The sequence below is a fragment of the Enhydra lutris genome, unplaced genomic scaffold (genome assembly GCF_002288905.1).
Source record: "Enhydra lutris kenyoni isolate GAN:26980312 unplaced genomic scaffold, ASM228890v2 scaffoldscaffold74, whole genome shotgun sequence".
Lineage (NCBI taxonomy): Eukaryota > Metazoa > Chordata > Mammalia > Carnivora > Mustelidae > Enhydra > Enhydra lutris.
Window position 1 is genome coordinate 5,194,754 of NW_019154158.1, and position 15,988 is coordinate 5,210,741.

Here is a 15,988-nt window from a genome sequence, read left to right on the forward strand (position 1 = left end):
GTGGGGACTTAGAAGTAGGATCTCAGGCAAGGGATCAGAGACTGGCACCAGAAATAGGTGCAGGGTCAAGGCCCCCCAGAGAGGCCAGAACAGAAGCAATAACGTAATAAGGCGCTTGGAAAGTGGGGGCGGAGGCCCGAGGCAGGAGGAACAACCGCGGCTCTAGGAAAGGAGCGGGGCGGAAAGTTCGGAATGCGCCAGTCCTTGGTCACCAGAAGTCACAAGAAATAGTACAAGAGCCCGGGCGAGGGCCCGAGAAGCCAAGGGGCGCGGCACGGGGGGCCAGACGTCCCTGTCTGCGTCCTGGCGCCCCAGCTGTGCCATGCAGAACCAGATGTGCAGCCCAGATGTGCAGCCCCTGGAGCTCGAGCTCTGGGATTGATTGCTAGTCCCGGAGACTGGAGGGCTGGGGGGCATGAGTGACAGAACATTCCACTCCCCAGCGGGTCCTGGAGGTGCGGGTGTTCAGGGAGGACCCGGCTCTGCGCTCCAGGTTCTGACATCCTGTCAGTCCCCCCTTCTCCGCCCCACCCCCACCCGACACACATCGCAGCGAGTCTCTGTCTCTTTGTTCTCGCCGTGTCTCTGACACTTTATCTCATTATCCGCCGGAGGGAGGCGGAGAGCCTGGGACCCCGCAGCCTAATTACAGCCGCGTTTGTCAGCGCAGGGGCGGGGGAGGTATCAGCGCCAGGAAAGGGAGGGGGCCCCCAGAAGGGTAGCTTCCTTCCCTGTACGGCCCCCCTACCACCACCACCACCGCGCAAGCCCAGTGGTGGGTGCACCACCACCGGGCTCTGGGCTGGAGAGGTGGATTTGCCCGTGGGGTGGGAGGGAGGAGGATGGGAGGGTGAAGTTAGCATGGCAGTGGGGAGAGGTGGTTAGGACTAGGCTCCTGGGTGCCTAGGCCCCCAACTACCCAAAGACGATGGCAGTGAACTTTCCCACCCTAGCAGCATAGCAGACACCTAAGTTGGCTGCAGAAAGGGAGGCAATTGCTCTGAACGTGTATTTCTGTATGTGTTGTTCTCTTTCCTCCTTCACCATCTTTTCTGTCTTTCCTTGGCTATTTTCCTTACCCCATTCTCTTCCTCTCCATCACAGTCAGAAACAGCCTCCTTGGGGGCTCCAACTTTATCTGGAGGGGACTGGACATAGGCAGAGCAAGCAAGTCTATCAAAGCCTCAAACTTCGACAACTGACTTAACTCTATCCTGAACCAGGTTTAAAATACACCCGGCTCCCCTGACCGCTAAACACTATTCCAAGCCAACCACAACACAACTTGGAGCACTACGCAGGACTAGAGGAGCTGGGGCTGCTTTAGTGCTGTGGGTCTCTCTGTCCCTCTCCTCCTCCCACTACACTGTGTAGGGAGACAGAACTGGGGCCTTATCTGTGAGCTCTAGAGCTGTCCAGGTAGTGCTTCCGATGCCATCACTGGTCCCCAGGACCCTCCAGGTCCCACCGGTGAACATTACCCCTGCACTTGGCTTGCAAGTCTCTCTGTCCGACTGCCTGTCCCATGGTGAGTTCCTCCTTCCACCTCTGGATCCTCCCTCAATCAGTCTCTTGCTCAAAGCCTGTGTTGCCTCTCTCTGAAACCAGTTCAAAGTCCCAGGTGTGATGGTGTCCCCCAGACCAGGGTGCGGCCATTGGGAGGAGTGCCGGATCAGAAAGCCCTCTGCTTCCTGACACTTCTCTGGCTCTGAGCTGGGAACTGCGGGAGGAAGAGATGAGTGGGGGTGGGGTGAGCCAGCTGAAGCGGGCCCGCTGGGCCGGGCTGGGCTGGGCTGGGCTGACCCCTCCCCAGTCGGGGGCGGGACCCCAGGAAGAGCGAGGGAGCAGAACCGCTGGGGAGCATCAGACGGTGAAGAGGCGCTATGGCGGGAACGAATCACGGGGCCCGCTTCTACCGGCAGATCAAGAGACATCCCGCGGTGAGTTCTGTCCCCAGAGCCACTGTACTAACTCCTAACTCTCTCGCTTCCCTGGCGGCCCCTAAATCTCCCAGTACCCTTGCCCCTTGCCAGTTCCCCAGTGCTCCTGGTCTTTATCCAGGAGCCCTCAGTCTATTGAATCCACCTGGGACCCACTAGCTGTGGGACGAGGGAGACGAAGGCTGGAGGTGTGGTGTGGGAGATTCCAGGTCCTCTCTCCCAGACAGGAGGGAGTGCCAGACCCGGGCTGGGGTGGGGGCGGGGGCGGGTGCTGGCAGAGAAGATTGTAAAGGGACTGCGGGGAGGGGGCTGACCCCTAAAATGCCCTCCGTCTTCCCCGCAGCTCATCCCGATGATCGGCTTCATTGGCCTGGGAATGGGCAGCGCCGCGCTGTACCTCCTGAGACTCGCCCTGCGCAGCCCCGACGTCTGGTAAAGGCCGGGTCTAGGACGCAAGCAGGGCGCCTGGGTGAAGCAAGGGTAGGGCAGGAATGCTAGGGCCTCTCAGGAACGGTGCCAGTGGGTGGTCTCATCAGGGATCCCCAGGCGGCGCATCTGCGTGTGCGCCGCGCGGCAACTCCAGGCAGGAGCCTGCTCCTGCCCCCAGGCGGCCCCGGCCTGCGCTCGCATCCGTCCGGCCGACCACTCACTCCTGGGGCCCCAGACTCGACCCGCTTCGGGCTGCGGAACCCGCACGGCTCCCGGCCTGGTTGCCATGGCGACGTGCTCAGCCGGCGGGCAGCCTTTGGGTACTTCCACCTCCCCACCTGAGTGCTGGGGGTGTGGCCGGGTGAACTGCTAGGGGAGCCTTTGGGGCTAGAGGGGAGCGGAGAGTCCCAGCCCCACCGAGGTCGGTGGGGGTGGGCCATGGGGGCTCTCCAGCCAGCGCCATGAGCACCACAGGGGTAGAATTGCAGGCGCATCACGAAACCCCAGCTCCTCAGGATCTCATTCCCAACGCTCTGCTCTGGGGGGTGAACCTAGAGCGGCAAGGAACAGGTGGGAGGCCCTGGGCTGAGTTGTCAGTCTCTCACGTGGCCCGAGCCTTCCTGTTTCACTTGTCACTACCCCTGTCAGTCTCTGGGAAGTAGGGCCCCCCCCTCCCCCAGGATAGGACGGGGGTGTTGGGGGTGGGGCAGAGACTCTGTCACTTTAGGCTCCTGGGTCCTAGCTTTCAGAGAGGAAACCCTCACCTTCCCCCTCCTTCTCTGTAGCTGGGACAGAAAGAACAACCCAGAGCCCTGGAACCGCCTGAGCCCCAATGACCAATACAAGGTACCTCCTCCATCTGTTCATCTTGGTCCCAGGACCACCCTCCCCACCCCCAGGCCACGAAGGGATGTCTGGGGCACTCAGTGCCCCTTTCCCTCCTATAGTTTCTTGCAGTTTCCACTGACTATAAGAAGCTGAAGAAGGACCGGCCAGACTTCTAAGCTGGCTGGGGTGCCTGTGAGAAGTAAACCACCATCAGCCAGCCGACTCATTTCTTCCACTCTCTGCCCCCTGCCCCCAGGGCACCACTCTAGCCACCCTGTCCAGCTGCTGCTTACACAGGCTTGGTTCCCACAGGAGGGGAGACGGCTCCCCACCCCCTTCCCTTGCTCCCTCAGCGGAAGCGCTTCTGACCCTCCGCTGGAGCCTCTGACCCTCCGCTGGAGTCCCACGCGGGGGGAGGAGTTAGGAGGGCAGGCCGTGTGTTGACCCAAAAGGCTCCAACCAGCCCCTCTGCCCCCCTACCCGTGCTTTGCAGGGTGTGGCTCAGGCTACGTGTTGAGCGTGGCCAACGTGAGCCAAGAGCAAGCGAGGGCCTTTCGGTGCCAAGTGACGTGGCGGGCCCCACGTTAGCCCAGGCTCTGGGCGCTGGTGCAGGGGCGGTGCTGCTCTGGCTCGGCTGGGCTCGTCCCCTGCCGCCCAGCCTGCCCTGGATGAGGCACCTTCGCCTGGGGAAGCGCAGCGAGAGCTCCTCCCCGTGCCTAAGCCCACTGCTTCCCCAGCCAACAGGCATCCCCTCCCCGCAGCCTTGCACCTGGGCCTCCCCCGCCATCCTGCCCCTCCCTTGCTCCCCTCAGTCTCCTGGGATCAAACAGAAGCAGCCGTGGGCAAAATACAATTTCATTTAACAAATTGAATTTGCTGCGCCTGCTAATCACGTCTGGTGTTGGCTCTGATCAGAGACAGAAAAAGGAGGCTGCGGTGGGGGGGGGGGGCGGTCCTTGTGGTGGTGGGAGGGAAGGGAGAAACACGTGGAGGGAGACAAGTCACCACCGGCCCAAGGGACCCCCCTCCCACAGTAAAAGGACAGCTCAAGGCAGGTTAGCATTTTATTAGATAAAAACAGAAAGATGGGTGCCTACCCACCCTTTCCTCTGGCTCACAAGGGCAACTGGCCTCTCTTCAAGTAAAAGCAAGGAGTCTGTAACACTGAGATAATGGGAGAGCTCAGGGCAAAAAGCCCCAGGCCGCCTCCTTCTAAGTTTAGTTGCAAAAAGAAATCTTCTCAGCTACAAAGTTCAGAGTATAGCTGGGTCTTTCCCTAAATAAGAGCCCTTCCCTCCTCCAGCAAAAAATGGAAAGATAGTCACGCTCCTCTCCATTGGTCCCAGTAGGCAGGACAATAAACTGCAGTCTGTGGGCCTCATTTCCTAAGGGCCCTCAGCGCTCATCAAAACCAGGCATGGGGAAGGCCCTGGCAAACTGCTCCACTCGTTGCCTCAGGTCGGCCAGCCGATGACTTGTTTCTGGGTCCTTGAGCAGGAAGGATTTGAAATCCTGGAGTTTGGCTAGAGGGGGGATAAGGAAAAAATCGGTCAGAACTCCAGAGAAGCCAGTTTGAACATCCAGCGGGAGGGACGGATAGCAAAAGGCTGGCTCGGCCAGGGTCGTGCCCACTCACCAGTCTTGCTCTTCACCTCCAAGCCAATGCTGACACCTTCATCTATGAAGTCCACAACTCTCCGAAAGTCATCCTCGCGGAACTGTCTAGAGGTCAAGGCTGGGGCCCCTGGGAGAGACACAGAAGAGGGTTAGCACAGTGCAAGCCCACCTGGTAGCCATCCTTCCTCCCTCAAAGCCCAGGTCTCACCGAGCCGCAGGCCCCCAGGTGTGATGGCACTTCGGTCTCCCGGACAGGTGTTCTTGTTGGCTGTGATGGAGACCAGTTCCAGCACCCGCTCGGCCCGAGCTCCATCCAGGCCCTTGGGCCGCAGATCCACGAGCACCAGGTGGTTGTCGGTGCCACCTGAGGGGAGAGACGGTCGGCAGGGGGAGGTGAGTTCTAGGCCTCTGTCTGGGGCTGCAGAGGCTCTCACCCACCCGCCGGCTCACCAGACACGAGCGAGTAGCCTCGCTCTAGCAGGGCATCAGCCATGGCCCGAGCATTCTTTAGGACCTGCAGGGCATACTCCCGGAACATGGGGGTGCAGGCCTGCAGGATGAGACAGGAACAGCTGGAACCCCAAGCGCCACCCTTCTGCCCTGCCCCCTTCAGCACAGTTGTGACTCCATTCTTGACCCCACCTGGGCACTTCCCTGCTATCAGCTCCGATTCCCTCAGCATGCAGCAGGGTCTAAGGCCCCAGGCCCAATGCCCTCCCCACAAGAGTCAGCTCCCCAACCTGCTTTAGGGCCACAGCCACTGCAGCAATGGCATGGTTGTGGGGCCCTCCCTGCAGGGATGGGAACACAGCAAAGTTGATTCGGTCCTCAAATGTGTAAGGGATCTCCCGGCCAGTCTTGGGATCCACTGCCCGCGTCCCCTTCCGGTAGAAAATGAGTCCTGACCTATGTGGGAAGTGGGTGATCAGAATCGAAGCTGAGAAGAAAGGACAAGGGGTAGGGAAAGCAGAGGAAGCTGGCTGGCCTGGCCCCTGTGCTCTCAGAGTCTACCTCAGCTGAGCCGGTGTGCAGCTGAGCCCAGTGGTCAAGGAGAGCAGCCCTTCAGGCCCACTCCCAAATCCCCCAGCAGGGAACCGCCACTATGGGCAAGACAAGGAGAGTCATCACACACTGAGGAGTCTCTGGGGCTTCAGGTGGGAATGAACCTCTTTGGGATACAGCCTAGCCATGCCCCGGGAAAAGGGCGTGAAGGCAGGCGAAGACGAGGCCTGACCTCAAGGAAGTCTGACCTGGCTCCTCGCAGGGTCTTGTGAGTGGTGGTGGTGACAACATCCGCATGCTCGAAAGGTGAGGGGATCACCTTGGCTGCCACCAAGCCACTGATGTGGGCCATGTCTGCCAGTAGGTGCGCCTTGACCTCATCACACACCTGGGCAGGTACAGAGACAGGCCTCAGCCTGGGGAGGGACCACATAGGCCTCCCCCAGGCGGCCCCCCTTCCAGAAGCTCCCCACTGCCTCCCTGGGATGTGGCCAGCATGCCAGCCCTGCGCCAACCTCTCTCATTCGGGCATAGTCGATGAGGCGTGCGTACGCGCTGGTACCAGCTATGATGAGCCGTGGGCGGAAAAGTCGAGCTGTCAGTGCCAGCTGGTCATAGTCGATAAGGCCAGTTTTAGGCTGCGTGGACAAACGAAAAGCTGAAGCCCTGAGAAGGAAGCAGGGCAGCTCACTCTTCTCCTTGACCCTGGAGGCTGCCCAGGACTCCCACCCCTCCCCATCCCCAGGAGAGGGCCACCAGGGCCCAGTACTCACATTTAGCTTATAGGGCATGGACTCAAAGAAAATGGATGTGGCTGAGACCCGCCTGACATCAGACATGTAGCCATGAGTGAGACTGGGAGCAGATGAGAGAGATCAGAGAGCTTCAGAGACGAGTAACTCCCAGGCTTCACCACACCCTGCCTGCCCAGCTCCAGAGGACCCTGTCCCTGGAATGCTGCTCCAAGCAGGCACGACCCTCCCTGCTCAGTCCACTCTGTGCTGAGCACTGGTGACGGGGGTCTTCTCGTCCTCATCCACTGACGTGCACGGCAAGACACATGGAAGATGTTCAGTAACTCTTTCCCTATGCTCACCAAAGCCAACACCCATCCCATCCATACTCACTGGCCCCCGTCGGGCAAGTCTAGCCCCATGATTCGGTCATGAGGCTGCAGAAGCGCTGTGTAGGCGGCCAGATTAGCCGGAGAGCCCGAGTACGGCTGGACATTGACTCCCCAATGCGCAGGATCGAGGTCAAAGGCCTCCAAAGCTCGGCGCTGACACAGCAGCTCGATTTCATCCACTACCTCTGCTCCTCCATAGTATCTGCCACAAGATGGGGATGTATCAGGGCACACAGAAAGGGTCCTGGTATCCCCTGCAACCAGCGGCAAAGGGCTAGGAAGGCCGCTCCTCTACACACGCTGGGAGGGTACAGGCAGGTGTCCCCCACAGGGAGCACCATCCCTGAGGCTGCCTTCATCCCTCTGGCGCCAGCCCTCACCTCTTGCCAGGATAACCCTCCGAGTACTTGTTGCTGAGACAGGACCCCAAGGCCTCCAGCGCAGCTCGGCTGCAGAAGTTCTGGGGTGAGGGGGGATTGGGGGAGTTAATGTCAGAAGGTACTGAGCCCCTTTCCCTGGAGCCCCCCGCAGCCCTTCCCTGCCAGAGCCCCAGGCCGCAGGGAGGGAGCTGGGTTCTAGAGAAAGCTCTGTTTTTTCATTCAGCGTTCCTTGTCTGGCCTGAAGAAAGCATCCTGAGAAACCCGGCTGCTGGGATGGATGTCCCCTGCAAAGCCACCTGTCCACTCGAACCTGTACTTCCAGGTTCCTCTTCCCTCTTGGGAAGGGGAAGGGACCACACTAGACTGCAGGGGCCCTGGACAGTTCTGAAGGCTAATGTCCCCAACCCCTAATCCAGGCTGGCCCTGCCTTCTCTTCAGAGGACAGTAAGAAGAGGAGGAGATAAGGCCCAGCAGAAGACCTTGAGTCTGAAAGGGAAATCTGGAGAAAGAGCAGTATGATGACCTATTACTTCCTGCGCCCATTGTGGCCCATGCCGTGGTCCCTCTCCCCAAGCCCCACCTCTGAGGCAATGAGCTCCAGGCCACGACACTGCCTGTCCTTCTCCCTCTGCAGCAGCTTCCACATCTCAGGGTCACTGTCTGACAGACTCTCCTGGCCTGTCCAGCCCCTGGATGCTTCTCCAGTGTGGGTCTGGGCCACCTCACTGTGCTGGCACCGGACGGCCATCCTGACCAGCTGACCACATCTCTGCAGAGGCTAGGAGAGGAAAAACCAGAGTCAAAAAAAACAAAACAAAACAAAACAAAACACCAAAAAAAAACCACCACAATCATCCAAATAGTCTCCCAGCAACCCTCAGCCATGCTTATCAGGCTTTCTGGCTCGAAACCTAGCAGCCAGTGGTCCAGCAGCCTTTTCCAATTCTTCCCACCCACACCTCCGCCTTCAAACGCCAGTTCCAGAGCCAAGGTTGAGTTCAATGTCCAGGGGGTGGTTCTGATTTGGTCCATTTACTTCACCTCAGAATTTCCCTCCAGCTTGACCCATGAACCACTCTGCAAAGCCAGAAGGCAAAGTTTGTCCCCCAGAAGCCTATGCCTCTGGAACTCAGAGGCAGTCCACTAAGGTTCCAGAACCTCCCCAACCCACAGGAACAAAAAGGTCTTCCTGCAGGACCTCCATGGCAGTCAGGGGGCTGGAGGCTGAGTTGGCAAGGATTTAGGCAATAGGCTGCAGAGGTAGTTTCCAGAGCAAGAGAGGTGGCAGAGACCTTTAGCAGTCTCTGGGGGAAAGGTGGATGGGGGGAGCCTACTGGCAGGAAAGCCAAAACCCACACCCTGCCCTCTGTGCCCTCCATTCTTCCATGTCCTTCCAGCCCACAGAGTCAAGGGACTCCTAATGTAAGTAGTGGGGCCGGGTTGCATCATCTGCAAGGCTGGAAGCTGGCAGGAAAAGACTGGGCTCACCGGTCCAGTCCAGGAACCCGCTTATTCAGCAGGGTCCACGGGGCATCTGGTGCGGTTCTCTCCCCTAATGCCACGTGAAATGGGTGATCGCAGGCCCTGGGGCGTCTGGTTGCCGGAATGGCGAGGGGCCCCAGATGCTCCGCGGGCATTGGGGTCGGAGGAGTTCTCAAGGATTCCCTAGTTGCAAGTCCGTTCCCCGAGGACCAAAACCACGTGCATGGAAAACCCAGGAGAACCCCAGAGTTTGTGAATGGGAACTGGGGTAGGAGGGGAGCTCGTTTTCTATTGGTCACCCAGTATCCGAAGCCCCGTTCTTACCCGAGTCGCCCAGAGCAAAGAAAAGGGCAGCATCGCAACCCGAGGTCGCAGGAGGTGCAGCCACCAACTCCAGCGGGGTAAAGCAAAAGGTAGGAAGAAGATTGATCCGAGAGCGCGTGCGCGAGAACAGACCGAGACACCACCGGATTAAGGGGAAGGACCTACGCATGCGTGAGGCCGCCCCTTTATGGTCTGTTGGGAATTGTAGTTTTTTTGCCTCCTTCTTCCTCTTCAGTTCCCTGTCTGCAACCCATAGTCAGAGGCTCTTGCCTGAAAGAAAAGAGATCCAGTGCCGCACCACCTCCTCATTGTCCTCAAGCTGAGTGGGGGGTATATCTCCGCCCCTTGTTCAAACAGCGGCCATTTATTGGGTGCCTCCTGAATACCTAGATTATTAGGCTCTTTGAAAATATAAAGATTCCTCTTCGAGGAATCTCTTTGAGGAGAGCCGCCGTGCCCTGAAAAGCTCCCTAGCTTGGAAGGGTGAGATCTGAGTTCAAGTTCCACCTTTGGGACAAACTAGCAAATTAGCCTCTCTGGCCCTCAGTTTCCTCACTTGTAATCCAAAAACAACATATAGTGAGGATTGAGTGAGGCTCTGTATGTAAACATGCTCCCCAGAGCTCTGGAATGGATCACCGTCCCCTCATCCTCTGGCTACTCCATGATTATCTCCTTCGCCTGCGACATCCTGGAGCTGAGTGAGGCGCCCCCTCCTGTTGTACACTTGTTGAATCTTGCTATCTGTTGACCTCCTGCCGCTCCAGCAGTCAGTGAACTCTCTTTTATCCCTGGGGCTCTAGATCCTCGGAACCAGACAGGATCTTCCTTTCAGCCTGACTTCGTCTGGACTCATCCTCTGAGAGAGGGAATCACTGACCCCTCTAGAAGTAGGTCCCCAAACCTCGGGATCAGAATTGGCTGGGAAATGTAATATAAATATATGAGTGGGAGACTTCTCTTCCCTGGTTCTAATTCAATGGATCTTAACGAGCAGACATTTGCCCACTCATGGTGACAGTAAAACCTCTCCTCAGTGATTCTAATAAGCAGTGATTTTGAGAACCATCGTCTTACTTAACAAAATGACACATTCATTCATTCACTCATTCACTCATTCAACAGACATGTTGCACTCCTACTCTGTGCCAGACATGGCCTAGCCTTGGAGATACAAGAAGAGATCACTGACTGCTGGGACATCAAGAAGTGAACAGGTAACAAAATGCAAAAAGTGCAGTGATGGGCAGGGGCAACTCAGCTCCCAGAGGTCCAGATGTCCCAGGGGGAGGGCGGGGAGGAGGAGGAGAGGATGGCTGCAGAGGAGGCAGTTTGTGAGTCAGAGGAAGAGGAGAAGGACAGTCCATCACAGAACATGTTGACATGCAAAGTCTCATTTAATCTCCAGGACATGCTATTTTATTATTGCCTTACGGGTGAGGAAACTGAGACCCAGATGGGCTAACTTGCTTATTCTGAACATTCCCACTTGGCTCTCCTACCAGGCCTCAGAAGTCCCTGCTTTGCTCTAACCTTCACTCCCACTCAAACCTCAGGTGTTCTCAGGTTTTCCAGGAATAAGCCCTTGGTTAGGGTTCTCCTTCCTCCAGTCTCTGACCTAGAACCACCTCCCACCTCTCTCTTCCTTTCAACTTGAGTCTGTTATTCACCCATCCACCCACCCATCCCTCCATCCATCCATGATTTATTTTCCCCTCAGCGACTTCTTACTCCCAGGCACGTCTAGGTCAGACTCACCTCTGACTCAGTTTCCTGCTGGAACCAGTGGGCAATTCCCTGGAGAGTACTGCACTGTCTGAGCCGGTATTTTGGCCCAGGACTCAAAAAGAAGGAAGGCAGAAGACCAAGTGTCCAAGTGTCGAGGTGTGTTCTGTGCCTCAGCTTGTCCTACCCCCTCCCTCGCCCGTCAGGGGTCCCCAGGGGAGGGGGGCGGCTGAGCTCGAGAACTGCTAATGAAGCCGCAGCCAATTAACGCCCGGACCAGAGTTGGGGGCGGATAAAATTAGCAGCGGCGGCGGCAGGAGGGAGTTGGAGGCGGGGGTGGGGAGGGTGGGCAGCTGGCTGAAGGGGGCCTTGTTTGCAGGCGGCGAGCGGCGGCGACGCGGCCGGGCTCTCCAAACTCGCGCTCGTCCCTTCCCCCACCCCCTCGTCTCCGGCTTCCCTCCCTGTCTCAGCCGTCTGCAAACTCAGCGCCCACGAAATTAGGAAGGAAAAGGAAGATCGATGACTCCAGATGCCGCAAACACCGGTCCCCCTCCCCCCCACCTGCCACCTCCCTCCAGCCCCTCGGAGCTTAGCAGGTTGTCGGCGCTCTGCCTACGCTGTCCCCGCAGCTTCATCCCATTTCAAGGCCTTGTACCTCCTCCCCCAGGTCATCTCCAACAGTCCGATGGTAGTCCCCTCTCAGGTCTCCTCCGCACTGGATCTGCTGCGGCTTCCCTGCGTCCACCTCGGGAGAAAATCCCCACCTCAGTCAGAGCTCCCACAGCAAGGGTCGCCCTCATCTCTCCCTAATCTGGTCTTGGATGACCTCCAAGGTGCTAGCTCCGTCAATATTTGCCTCAGTTTCCATGAGCCGCCGAGAGAGGAGTACCAGGCCAGGACGCTGTTTCCCCATAAACCCACACCACCACCCCTTCCCTACAAAGGTCTCTCACACAGACACTATTGGATTTCACTTTATTTTGTTCCCTTTCCCGTCTGTTGGGTCGTAGAAAAAATATCACCAAGAGGAAGCAGCCGGAAAGGGGCAGGTGGAGCAGGGCTGCAGGGATGGAAGGGAAGCGGGCAGAGGGCAGGGGCCCAGTCGATCGCCTAGGCCGGGGAGTTCTGCTTCCGCTACCCTAATTAGAGTTTCGGGGGAAAGGCGGACAGGCATACCGGCAGGCAGAAGGGGTTGGGGATAGGCTCCGCAATTTATAGGCCTCACAGTCTTTACGTGGGGACAGGGTGGAACAGGAGGACAAGCGCCTGGGGGTAAGAAAGGGTGCGATGAGGGTGCCAGGCCAGGCGTCATTAAAGATAAGGACAAAGGGAATGTCCAACCCAGCGCCCAGGGGCATGAGGGGGACCCACTGCAGACGTGAGGGACGCTGGGACCGCCTCCAAGCCCCATCTATTCTAGACCTGTGCTCTTGCCTCTCCACTTTGGGAGGTGGTGCAGGGGCTACCTCTCCCCCCAGCCCCCCACCCCTGCCTCGTGGGCACTCCCCATAAGGAAAGGGTGGACCTATGGCGGGTGGCTGACTGTCCCGGGGAGGGCTGTTCCTTCGCCCTCAGAATGGAAGGGGTGGACGCGGCCACAGGAGCTGCGGGGCACAGGGAGGGATCTCACTTAGGGAGGCCGGGGTCTGGCGGGAAGCTTAGGGCCCGGGCGAGGGCGAGGCGCGCTACCCAAAATAAGGGTGCTCACTCTGGAAGTTATAGTCTGGGCACACCTTCTGCACCAGTTTGTAGTCAAAGCTGAGGAAAGAGACGAAGATGCAGATGACTTTGAAGGGCTTGGCGCAGAGCCAGGCGGCCTGGCTCTGCGTGTGCTCGGTGAAGCACACCTGCGATGGGTCGTACAGGCACGGGCGGTGCTTGCGCGCGCGGTTTGTCTTCTCATACTCCACGTGGCAGTTGAAAGCGCGAGACTCTTTGGCCCCGGGCACTCCCAGCGCGCCCCCGAATGGGCCCGCCAGCGCGCCCCCGAGGGTACCCCCTAGCCCCGGTCCCGCGGCCGCTATCCCCAGCGGGGGCCCCAGCCCAGGGAGAACCCCTTCCAGGGCCAGCGTAGACTGCAGCGGGTGGGGGGCCGGCCCTGGCAGCCAGACGCCCCCGAACTCCACCCGCTTGGAGGGCGGCACGATACTGACGCTGAGGTTGCCCAGGCTAGACGAATTGTGGCGGAAGTACACGCTGAAGGTGCCGTTCACGTGGTCCACGATCTTGCCGGTCACCAGCAGCGAGAACTTGAGGGTGTGTACCCGGAAGTAGAAGTCCCCCCAGCCAAAGATCTTTTTGGCGCGGGCCGCTTTGATAGACGGCTTCCTCTTGGTGCGCGGCGCCGGCAGCGCCCCCGCCCGGGCCAGTGCCCCGGTGTGATTAGCTGGCCAGGCCCAGCTCCAGGCGCGGGCGGTGCCCAGGCCGTGGGAAGACCTGGGCACCGGGAGCTGTTGGCCAGGGGAGCCCCCTCTGGCCGCGGAGGGGCGCAGCTCCAGGTATTGCGGCCTCCCGGACTCTGGTATCTGGGCATTCACAACCTGTGGGCAAAGGGAGAGCAGAAAAGAGAGACGCTGGGGTTGTCCTTGGCCATCCCAGGACCCTACCACCCCCTACCCGGCCAGCCCCCTTTCCCAGCCGCTGCGAGCCCAAAGGGAACTGGGCGGTCCACGGTCAGTGGTTCCGGGCCGTGTACTGGTGTAGGCCTGCAGCCCTTTCAACCTCTGTGCTCTTGGCCAAGTCACTGACCCGTTCTCAGTTCCCATATCTGTGAAATGACCTGAGAATCCTTGTGTTCCAGAGAACTCCAATGCGAGCTGAGGAAGGCAAAAAAGCCAAAGCCCTTGGGGCTGGATTAGGGAATGGAGCTGTGGACGCTAGCTGGGTCTCCCCTGGCCTGGAACCTGCTTGGTTCCAAGTAATGGTGGATCAGGGAGGAGCTGGACTCAGGAAGGCCAGGCCATGGAGGATGTCAACATTCAGCATGAAGAAAGAAGTGAAGACCTCCCAACTTGACCTCTGCCAAGGCTTTAGTCTCTGCCCAGACCTCAGCCTCTACTCCCTTGTAGGGAGGGGCCCGGGAAACTGGCAGAGCAAGAGCCCTGGAGGGTCTCACTGTTGTGGGTTGAGGCTGGGGGGCTACACGGGGCCCCCGCTTCGCCTCCGATACTCTTACTGTGGTGGAGGCCGCCTAGTGGCCCTTCCCTGGGCTTGGAGGGGGCCGGAGGACCGCCCCTGCCTGCCCTCACCCGTCTTCGCCTGTCTCAGGTGGCCGCTGATCTGGGAGACAGCGCGGGCGCGAGTACAAGATGGATCGAGAGGCGGGAGCGGCCGGGCCAGGCCCCGGCCATCAATTATCCGGGGGGGGGGGGGGGGCGGGGGGGGCTGCCCGGGAGAGAAGGAGACGTGTGAGAGCCGGAGGAGGAAGAAATATGGAGCCGCCGCTCCAGGGAGGGCAGCGGGAAGGAGAGGAGCCGGGAGTGTCAGAGTGTGTCAGTCAGACTGTTAGCTGTGGCCGGTTTGTGTGGCCCTTGCTGGGGAGGTTCAGATTGCTGGGAGGGAGTAGTGCGGGCATCAGCCTGGAGTGGTGGTGTGTCTGGCAGCCCTGGCATGGTTGTGTGTGACTGTGTACCTGGAGTGATGGTGTGTGGGAGAGCATGTGTACGCATGCACGCTCACACGCTGTCTCAACCTGTGGTTGTGTGTGTGTGTGTGTGTGTGTGTGTGTGTGTGTGTGTGTGTCTGCCTGCCTGCCTGTATCAGTCTGAGGGGCCTCTGTGTGTGTGTGTGTGTGTGTGCTTGTGGTGCTGGCTGGTTGTTTTGTCAGTCCGTGGGGGCTATGTATATATGCCTGGATTGTGTATGTGCCTGGGTTGGCTGTGTGTGTCTGTGTGTTGATCTGAATGAGGCTGTCTATCAGTTTGTGGTGGTTCTGTCTGTGTGACTGGTGTGGTTGTGTGCCTGGGTTAGCTGTGTCCAGAGGTGTTACTTCTCCTGTGTGAGCTCCTATCACCCTCTGTCTATGAGTTAAGCTCTTTCTCAAGGGCGTGTGTCAGTATGTCCACAATAATAGAACAAGTGCGGTGTGTTCCGGGGGGGGGGGGGTGCATCTGTGTGAGTTGTATATGAACGGTCCCTGGCGGGTTCCTCACTGGCCTGCAGGCTGAGCTTTGGGTAGGTAAAGAGGCCTGGCAGTATGGGTGCCCCCGGTGTTTGCACACACCCTGTGTACACAGCATGAGTCCACAAGGGACAGGAACGCCAGAGTCAAGCTGCTGGGCTAGAATCTCCACAGCCTGGTCCCCATCCCCGCAGCACTGCGATCCCGGGTTATTAATGCTGCCGCCACCCGCTCGTCATACATATTTATCGCCCCCCTCATTCCTCCTCCCGTCCATCCCTCCTCCCAGCTCAGGTGAGGGGGGCGGGGGCGGCAAGAGTGATTGACTCAGACAGACAAGCTTGAGCTGGCAGCTAACACCGGGAGGGTGGGCTGGAGAGGGACGGTGGGAAGGGTCCCAGGCCACACTGTTGAGGGGGCAAGGCAGACCTCCAAGGAGGTGGGCTTGGAGAGGGCAGGGCCTGAGCCTCAGGTCGGTCACTGGACGAAGGGAGAGCATAAAGCTTCCAGGGAAGGTCAAGGAAGGGGGGAGTCATTTGAACTCTGACTCCTAATCTCCTCACCCCTCTAGGCCCAACACTGCCTTTCCAGGGGCATCCATCAGTCTCCAGTCACCTGCTCTTATGATCCTGAATACCTCGGAGACACCCCCTCCCTGCCCGAGCTCCCCCCAAGGTCGCTTTGGCCGCCCCCCCCCAACTCTTCCCTTTTATCTTGGCAGTCTCCTGCAGCCGGTGGGGGGGGTGGGTGCCCAAAGCCCAGGGATTTGCCAGGATCAGAGAAGCGCAGACAGCAATTTGTCTGGGATCACCGGGCCGTGGGGGAGGGGGGAACCCCCAGCACCCCTCACCACCCAGCCAAACCTCCTTTCCTCTCCCAGCCCCTGCCTGTGAGGGGTCGCAGGTCTGAAGTGGCCTCTGACAAGTCCTGGGCTGGGTGCAGGACTATGAGTGCTGCAGGGGTGCACTGGGAGGGGGTGTCTCCGAGGTATTCAGGATCATAAGAGCAGGTGACT

At 59.1% G+C, this 15,988-nt stretch overlaps 3 protein-coding genes across 6 annotated transcripts in view; 1 reads left to right on the forward strand and 2 right to left on the reverse strand.

Moving 5' to 3' along the window:
• Positions 1-1,812: 1,812 nt before the first annotated feature.
• On the forward strand, positions 1,813-3,996 carry LOC111160211 (NDUFA4, mitochondrial complex associated like 2). The gene is made up of 4 exons (XM_022523117.1): positions 1,813-1,940; positions 2,284-2,372; positions 3,155-3,215; positions 3,317-3,996. The coding sequence occupies exons 1-4, from the start codon at positions 1,884-1,886 to the stop codon at positions 3,371-3,373; spliced, it is 264 nt and encodes an 87-aa protein (XP_022378825.1). The 5' UTR covers positions 1,813-1,883; the 3' UTR covers positions 3,374-3,996.
• Positions 3,997-4,248: 252 nt separating this feature from the next.
• LOC111160147 (serine hydroxymethyltransferase 2) lies at positions 4,249-9,191 on the reverse strand. 3 transcript variants are annotated; one of them, XM_022523012.1, is made up of 12 exons: positions 9,129-9,191; positions 7,903-8,091; positions 7,323-7,402; positions 6,944-7,144; positions 6,590-6,671; positions 6,332-6,454; positions 6,065-6,204; positions 5,555-5,720; positions 5,265-5,364; positions 5,023-5,178; positions 4,834-4,941; positions 4,249-4,720 (listed from the first exon to the last, which is right to left on the reverse strand). In XM_022523012.1, exons 1-12 carry the CDS (start codon positions 9,159-9,161, stop codon positions 4,593-4,595), a joined length of 1,506 nt encoding a protein of 501 aa, XP_022378720.1. In that variant the 5' UTR covers positions 9,162-9,191; the 3' UTR covers positions 4,249-4,592. The 3 variants fall into 3 exon arrangements, with proteins under 3 accessions (XP_022378720.1, XP_022378721.1, XP_022378719.1); XM_022523013.1 differs by having other exon boundaries at positions 6,332-6,424; positions 7,903-8,100; XM_022523011.1 differs by having other exon boundaries at positions 7,903-8,100.
• Positions 9,192-11,579: 2,388 nt separating this feature from the next.
• LOC111160196 (neurexophilin 4) overlaps positions 11,580-15,988 on the reverse strand; it is a 9,873-nt gene continuing 5,464 nt past the window's right edge. The window contains exons 2-3 of one of the 2 annotated variants that reach the window (XR_002641459.1): positions 12,030-13,393; positions 11,580-11,598 (exon numbers count right to left, since the gene is read on the reverse strand). Coding sequence is in view for 1 of the 2 variants with exons in the window: in XM_022523103.1 (XP_022378811.1) it covers positions 12,539-13,393 (855 nt within the window). In the remaining variant the exon portion in view is untranslated. Of the gene's footprint in view, positions 11,599-11,811; positions 13,394-15,988 lie in introns of those variants that run through there. The other variant, XM_022523103.1, reaches the window with a different exon arrangement.

Bases quoted from the DNA above. Each gene is read 5' to 3' on its own strand.
- LOC111160147 (XM_022523011.1), bottom strand. From the start codon at position 9,161: ATGCTGCCCTTTTCTTTGCTCTGGGCGACTCGG. The intron at 6,672-6,943 runs GTGAGTATGGAT...ATCTGCTCCCAG, and splicing joins GACTTGCCCGACGGGGGCCA to TCTCACTCATGGCTACATGT. The intron at 5,721-6,064 runs GTCAGACTTCCT...CTTCCCACATAG, and splicing joins AAGACCCTGCGAGGAGCCAG to GTCAGGACTCATTTTCTACC.
- LOC111160211 (XM_022523117.1), top strand. From the start codon at position 1,884: ATGGCGGGAACGAATCACGGGGCCCGCTTCTACCGGCAGATCAAGAGA. The intron at 1,941-2,283 runs GTGAGTTCTGTC...TCTTCCCCGCAG, and splicing joins AGATCAAGAGACATCCCGCG to CTCATCCCGATGATCGGCTT. The intron at 3,216-3,316 runs GTACCTCCTCCA...TCCCTCCTATAG, and splicing joins GCCCCAATGACCAATACAAG to TTTCTTGCAGTTTCCACTGA.